Raw genomic sequence first — 8203 nt, forward strand, 5'->3', positions numbered from 1 at the left:
GCGGACGCTACTCTTCGTTGCGGCGAGGGAGCTTCTCATTGCTGTGGCTTCTCTTGTTGCGGAGCACGGGCTCTAGTGCACGGGCTCAGTAGTTGAGGCACACGGGCTTAGATGCTCCACGGCATGTGGGATCTTCCGGGACCAGGGATCGAACCCACATCCCCTGCACTGGCATGTGGATTCTTAACCACCGCGCCACCAGGGACGTGCCAAGTACAAGCTTATTTTTAAAAGATGTATAGGATCTATATCCTGAAAATAACAAAATGATGATTTAAAAAATCAAAGAAGATCTCAATACCTACAGACAGACAGACAGACATACAATGCTCATGGAGGAGAACACTCAATATACGCAAGATGTCAGTTCTTCTCAACTTGAACTGTGATTTTAACACAATTTCCATCAAAATCCCAGCAATTCTGGGGAGAAACATACACAAGCTTATTCTAAAATTAGGATGGGGGACACTTCCCTGGTTGCTCAGGAGTTATTAAGGCTCCGCGCTCCCAATGCAGGGGGCCCGGGTTCACTCCCTGCTCAGGGAACGAGATCCCACATCCATGCCGCAACGAAGCGTTTGAGTTCGCATGCCACAACTAAGGAGCCCAAGTACCGCAACTAAGGAGCACACATGCCGCAACTCAGACCCAGGGCAACCAAATAAATACATATTTTTTAACTAAATAAATAAATAAAATTAGGATGGAAAGGCACAGGATCTACCTTATTTAAAATGATTTTGAAAACAAGAAGAAAAGTAGGAGGAATCATTCTACCTGATGGCAAGGCTTACTGTATAACAACAATAATCACAAGGTTGTGGTTTGGCAAGGGGGTAGAAACAGAGATCAGTGGAACGCAATAGAGATCACAGAAATAGATCTACACAAATATGCCTAACTGGTTGTTGATTAAGGTACAAAAGCAATTCAATGGAGCAAAGATGGTACTGCAGCAACTGGATAGCCGTAGGCCAAAAAAAATAGAACCTCAACCTACATCTCACATATTAAACAAAATTAATGCAAATGTGAAATGTAAAATATAAAACCTTTAGAAAAAAGCAAAGGAGAAAAAATGTGGGATCAACAACTAAACAAAAAGTTTATAGATGCGATACCTAAAGTAAAATCCATAAAAGGAAAATACAGCGGGAACCTTACAAAAATTAAAAACTTTCTCTCTGTAAAACAAAACAAAACAAAAAAAACCTGTAAACAGTATGAAAAGGAAACCTGCGAAAAGGAAGAAAATATTTGCAAACCACATATCCAACACAAGAACAGTATCCACAAATATCTAAACAACTCCCAAAAGTCAGCAGTAAAAAAAAAAAAAGAAAAACAAATTATAAGACAAACAGATATTTCAAAGAAAGAACATACAGATGGAAAAGTAGCACATGTAAACATGTTGTATACCACTATCCAAAGGCAAATGCATATTAAACCCACAATGAAATATTAGTACACTATACACCTACCAGAATGGATAAATTTTTCAAAATAGTGAAAACACCCAATGCTGGTGAGGATGCAGAGAAAATGAATCACTTATACATTGCTGGAGGGAATGTAAAATCACTCATTCTGAAAATAGCTTGTCCGTTTCTTTTAAAACTAAACAGGCAATTATCATACTACCCAGCAACTCTGCTCTTGGGCCTTTATCACAGGGAAATGAAAACTGCGTTCAGACAAAAACTTGCACGTGAATGTTCACAGCAACTTGACTCCTAACAAATAGCTAAAGACTGGAAACAAACCAGATGTCCCTCACGAGGTGAAGAGATAAACAAATCATGGTTGTGCTCAGCAATAAAAAGGAAGGAACTACTGATACATGCAGCAACGTGGATGAATCTCCAGGGAATTATGCTGAGTGAGAAAAAGGCAATCCTTAAATATTAACTACTATATGACTCCATTAATAGAACATTGTCCTGCAATTACAAAATTGTAAAGACGGAGAACACATTCTTATTTGGATGGATTAAAGATGAAGGCAGGGAAGGAATGACAAGAAGGAGGTGGGTGTGGTTATAAAAAGCCAAAAGAGGGTTCCTGAGTCTGCCTGCCGATGCAGGGGAAACGGGTTCGTGCCCCGGTCCGGGAAGATCCCACATGCGGCGCAGAGCGGCTGGGCCCGTGAGCCATGGCCGCTGATCTTGCGCCTCCGGAGCCTGTGCTCCACAACGGGAGAGGCCATAGGAGTGAGAGGCCCGTGTACCGCAAAAAAAACAAAAAACAAACAAAAAAAAGAAGTGCAGAGAACTACATGCACACACACAGACACACACACAAATAAATACAAGTAAAGCTGGGGTCATCTGAAGAGATCTGTGGTCATATCAATGTCAAAATCCTAGTTGTGTTATTCTACTATATTTTTGCAGAATACTACTATTGGGAGGTATTCGGTAAAGGGTACACAGGATCTCTCTATTTTTTCTTTCAACTACATGTGATTCTGAAATATCTCCAAATGAAATGTTTAATGTTGAAAAAGCAGTCACTAACAATTAATATTAAGAATGCTGATGGATCTAGATTAGAGTGTATCATAATAGGGATCATTTCAAACTCACCAAAACCAGGGTTGGGGAAGGAATTTTCTGAATCAGTATCTTCGTCGCTGTCATCTTCCTGTACCGTTGGATAATTCATTGTCTCACAACCCATTTCTGTGCCGGATTCTGTTTGAACAACATTTTGATAAGTAAAACATTTTCAAGTGCTGAAAGATAAGAAATCTCAACAGTAATTTTTATTTCAGGCAAAACTATCCGTCAGGAATGAAGGAAAAATAAAGACATCCGCAGACAAAGGAAAGCTAAAAAAAACTGTTACTGACTGACTTACCCTTAAAAACTGGCTAAAGGAAACTCATCTGAACAAAAGGATATAATGAAGGAAGGAAGCTTGGAGCATGAGGAAGGAAGAAAGAACAAAATCCACAGGGACTTCCCTGGCGGTCCAGTGGTTAAGACTGAGTGCTTCCACTGCAGGGGGCACGGATTTCATCCCTGGTCAGGGAACTAACATCCTACATGCTGCGTGGTGCAGCCAAACGAACTTTTTTAATCATAAGAATAATAAAAAGAAAGAGCAGAAATGCACATGCAAAGAAACTAGATCATTCATACATTACTGGTGGGAATGTAAAATGGTACAGCTACACTGGAAAACAGTTTGCCAGTATTTTACAAAACTCAACTTACTATTACCATAGGACCCAGCTACTGTGCTCTTGGGTGGTAGCCCAGAGAAATGAAAACTGATGTGCATATAGAAACCTATCCATGAGCGTTCATAGTAGCTTTACTCCAAACAGCCAAAAATGGGAAACAACCCAGGCATCCTTCAACTGGTGAACAGACAGACAAGCCATGGTACACCCATACCGTGGAGTAGTACTCAAAAATAAAAGAGGACTGATATACACAGCAACCTAGATGACTCTCGAGGGAATTACGGTGAGTGAAAAAAGGCAGTCCCAAAAGGTTACATACTATGTGAGTCTATGTAAAACTCTTGAAATGACAAAATTATAAAGAAGGAAAACAGATTAGTAGTTGCTGAGGGCAGGGACAGGCATGGTAGGGGTACGAGCATGAGAGGACAAAGGTGGGTGTGGTTTTAAAGGGCAAAAGGGAGAATCCTTGTGGTGATGGAAATGTTCTGATACTTCAGTGTGATGGAGGATGTCATGAAATTATATAAAACTGAATACACATACACACACACACACCAACATAAACACACACAAATACAAATAAAACTGAAGACATCTCAATAAAAATCTGCGGATTTTATCAATGTCTATATCCTGGTTGTGATATTGTACTATAGTATTGCAAGGTGTTATCTTTGGGGAAAACCGAGTAAAGTATACACACGATCTCTCTGCATTATTTTTTACAACTGCATGCCCAGCTAAAATCTTCTTAAAGTAAACCTTTTACTTTTTAATTAGGAAAAGCTACCACTAGCTCATATTAAGGGTGTTAATAAACCTAGATTAAATCGGGCTACTTGTAACATGTATCATTACAAACTCACCAAAATTGGGAGGGATGAAGAAATATGAAGTAACTTACCACTGTCACCGTCCAACAAAACTGGGTATTTCATCTGAGTGTAATCTTTCAGGCTGCTTTCTGCTTTCTCCAATATTTCTGTAAGGAAAACGTTTTTCAAATGCTGTGAGAAAAGACTCCCACCCTCATACCTATAGCTGATGAAACTATCCTCCCGTAATGAAACAAAAATAGATATTGACAGACAAAGGAAAACCACAAGTATTTGTCACTAACTGACTTATACTTTAAAAATAGCTACAAGAAGACATTCTAGCAGAAAATCTATAATAGAATTCTGGAGCATTAAGAAGGAGAAAGGGGCTTCGCTGGTGGCGCAGTGGTTGAGAATCCGCCTGCTGATGCAGGGGAAACAGGTTCGTGCCCCGGTCCGGGAAGATCCCACATGCCGCGGAGCAACTAAGCCCGTGCACAACAACTACTGAGCCTGAGCTCTAGGGCCCGCAGACACAACTACTGAGCCCTCGTGCCACAACTACTGAAGTCCAGGCACCTAGAGCCCGTGCTCCGCAACAACAAAAGCCATCGCAAGGAGAAGCCCACGCACCGCAACAAAGTGTAACCCCCGCTCGCAGCAACTAGAGAGAGCCCGCACCCAGTAACGAAGACCGAACGCAGCCAAAAATTAATTCATTAATTAATTTTAAAAAAAGAAAAAAAAGGATAATAGGGAATACTACAATCCACTTTGCCCTCATAAATTTGATAACTTAGAAGAAATGGACTAATACTTCCAAAATTACAAATACTAAAATTCAACGACGATGACATAGATAATCTAAAGAGTCCTATAACCCTCAAAGATAGCAAATTTGCAATTAAAAAGCTCCCAAAAAGGTATCTACAAGCCCGGAGGATTTCACTGGAGATTTTTACCAATCATTTAAAGAATTAACACTAATTTATCATTTACTCCTCCATAAAATACAAGAGGGGGAAATCCTCACTCATTTTATGAGGCTACTATGCTCTGATACCAAAACCACACAGAGATAACACACAAAAAAGAAAACTACACACCAATATCTTCCATGGACTTGGACACATAAATTCTTAATCTAATGTTTGCAAACCAAATCAATTATGTATTCAAAGAATTATACACCATGACCAAGTAGGATTTAACCCAGGTATGCAAGGCTGGTCCAACAATGGAAAACCTATCAATATACTCCATCATATCAGCAGGCTAACGAACAAAAACCATGTGATCATGGACATAGAGAAAACATTTGCAAAAAACAAAAATGGGAAACAACCCAGGCATCCTTCAACTGGTGAACAGACAGACAAGCCATGGTACACCCATACCGTGGAGTAGTACTCAAAAATAAAAGAGGACTGATATACACAGCAACCTAGATGACTCTCGAGGGAATTACGGTGAGTGAAAAAAGGCAGTCCCAAAAGGTTACATACTATGTGAGTCTATGTAAAACTCTTGAAATGACAAAATTATAAAGAAGGAAAACAGATTAGTAGTTGCTGAGGGCAGGGACAGGCATGGTAGGGGTACGAGCATGAGAGGACAAAGGTGGGTGTGGTTTTAAAGGGCAAAAGGGAGAATCCTTGTGGTGATGGAAATGTTCTGATACTTCAGTGTGATGGAGGATGTCATGAAATTATATAAAACTGAATACACATACACACACACACACCAACATAAACACACACAAATACAAATAAAACTGAAGACATCTCAATAAAAATCTGCGGATTTTATCAATGTCTATATCCTGGTTGTGATATTGTACTATAGTATTGCAAGGTGTTATCTTTGGGGAAAACCGAGTAAAGTATACACACGATCTCTCTGCATTATTTTTTACAACTGCATGCCCAGCTAAAATCTTCTTAAAGTAAACCTTTTACTTTTTAATTAGGAAAAGCTACCACTAGCTCATATTAAGGGTGTTAATAAACCTAGATTAAATCGGGCTACTTGTAACATGTATCATTACAAACTCACCAAAATTGGGAGGGATGAAGAAATATGAAGTAACTTACCACTGTCACCGTCCAACAAAACTGGGTATTTCATCTGAGTGTAATCTTTCAGGCTGCTTTCTGCTTTCTCCAATATTTCTGTAAGGAAAACGTTTTTCAAATGCTGTGAGAAAAGACTCCCACCCTCATACCTATAGCTGATGAAACTATCCTCCCGTAATGAAACAAAAATAGATATTGACAGACAAAGGAAAACCACAAGTATTTGTCACTAACTGACTTATACTTTAAAAATAGCTACAAGAAGACATTCTAGCAGAAAATCTATAATAGAATTCTGGAGCATTAAGAAGGAGAAAGGGGCTTCGCTGGTGGCGCAGTGGTTGAGAATCCGCCTGCTGATGCAGGGGAAACAGGTTCGTGCCCCGGTCCGGGAAGATCCCACATGCCGCGGAGCAACTAAGCCCGTGCACAACAACTACTGAGCCTGAGCTCTAGGGCCCGCAGACACAACTACTGAGCCCTCGTGCCACAACTACTGAAGTCCAGGCACCTAGAGCCCGTGCTCCGCAACAACAAAAGCCATCGCAAGGAGAAGCCCACGCACCGCAACAAAGTGTAACCCCCGCTCGCAGCAACTAGAGAGAGCCCGCACCCAGTAACGAAGACCGAACGCAGCCAAAAATTAATTCATTAATTAATTTTAAAAAAAGAAAAAAAAGGATAATAGGGAATACTACAATCCACTTTGCCCTCATAAATTTGATAACTTAGAAGAAATGGACTAATACTTCCAAAATTACAAATACTAAAATTCAACGACGATGACATAGATAATCTAAAGAGTCCTATAACCCTCAAAGATAGCAAATTTGCAATTAAAAAGCTCCCAAAAAGGTATCTACAAGCCCGGAGGATTTCACTGGAGATTTTTACCAATCATTTAAAGAATTAACACTAATTTATCATTTACTCCTCCATAAAATACAAGAGGGGGAAATCCTCACTCATTTTATGAGGCTACTATGCTCTGATACCAAAACCACACAGAGATAACACACAAAAAAGAAAACTACACACCAATATCTTCCATGGACTTGGACACATAAATTCTTAATCTAATGTTTGCAAACCAAATCAATTATGTATTCAAAGAATTATACACCATGACCAAGTAGGATTTAACCCAGGTATGCAAGGCTGGTCCAACAATGGAAAACCTATCAATATACTCCATCATATCAGCAGGCTAACGAACAAAAACCATGTGATCATGGACATAGAGAAAACATTTGCAAAAAACTCTCAGCAAGTTAGGAAGAGAGGGAAACCACCCCAACTTAATAATGATCATCCATCAAAACCCAAAGTTCACATCATATTAAGTGGTGAAAGACTGAATGCTTTCTTCCCAAGATCAGAAACCAAGCAAGGATGTCCACTCTCACCACTCTTATTCAACATAAGACTGGAGGTTCCAGCCACTTGCAATAATGCAATTAAAAAGGAACAAAAAGCATACACATTGGACAGGAACAAATATAATGCTCCCCACTTGCCAGCTAAAATCTTCTTAAAGTAAACCTTTTACTTTTTAATTAGGAAAAGCTACCACTAGCTCATATTAAGGGTGTTAATAAACCTAGATTAAATCGGGCTACTTGTAACATGTATCATTACAAACTCACCAAAATTGGGAGGGATGAAGAAATATGAAGTAACTTACCACTGTCACCGTCCAACAAAACTGGGTATTTCATCTGAGTGTAATCTTTCAGGCTGCTTTCTGCTTTCTCCAATATTTCTGTAAGGAAAACGTTTTTCAAATGCTGTGAGAAAAGACTCCCACCCTCATACCTATAGCTGATGAAACTATCCTCCCGTAATGAAACAAAAATAGATATTGACAGACAAAGGAAAACCACAAGTATTTGTCACTAACTGACTTATACTTTAAAAATAGCTACAAGAAGACATTCTAGCAGAAAATCTATAATAGAATTCTGGAGCATTAAGAAGGAGAAAGGGGCTTCGCTGGTGGCGCAGTGGTTGAGAATCCGCCTGCTGATGCAGGGGAAACGGGTTCGTGCCCCGGTCCGGGAAGATCCCACGTGCTGCGGAGCGGCTGGGCCCGTGAGCCATGGCCGCTGAGC

The 8203-nt window shown here is 39.9% G+C and overlaps 1 protein-coding gene across 1 annotated transcript in view; it reads right to left on the minus strand.

The window, feature by feature from the left end:
- BEND2 (BEN domain containing 2) overlaps nucleotides 1–8203 on the minus strand; it is a 119106-nt gene that overhangs the window by 46377 nt on the left and 64526 nt on the right. Inside the window, exons 8-11 of the mRNA XM_028482885.1 lie at nucleotides 7777–7854; nucleotides 6111–6188; nucleotides 4104–4181; nucleotides 2592–2699 (exon numbers count right to left, since the gene is read on the minus strand). Coding sequence (XP_028338686.1) covers nucleotides 2592–2699; nucleotides 4104–4181; nucleotides 6111–6188; nucleotides 7777–7854 — 342 coding nt within the window. The remainder of the gene's footprint in view (nucleotides 1–2591; nucleotides 2700–4103; nucleotides 4182–6110; nucleotides 6189–7776; nucleotides 7855–8203) is intronic.

This window comes from Physeter macrocephalus, chromosome 21, assembly GCF_002837175.3.
Source record: "Physeter macrocephalus isolate SW-GA chromosome 21, ASM283717v5, whole genome shotgun sequence".
Taxonomy (NCBI): domain Eukaryota; kingdom Metazoa; phylum Chordata; class Mammalia; order Artiodactyla; family Physeteridae; genus Physeter; species Physeter macrocephalus.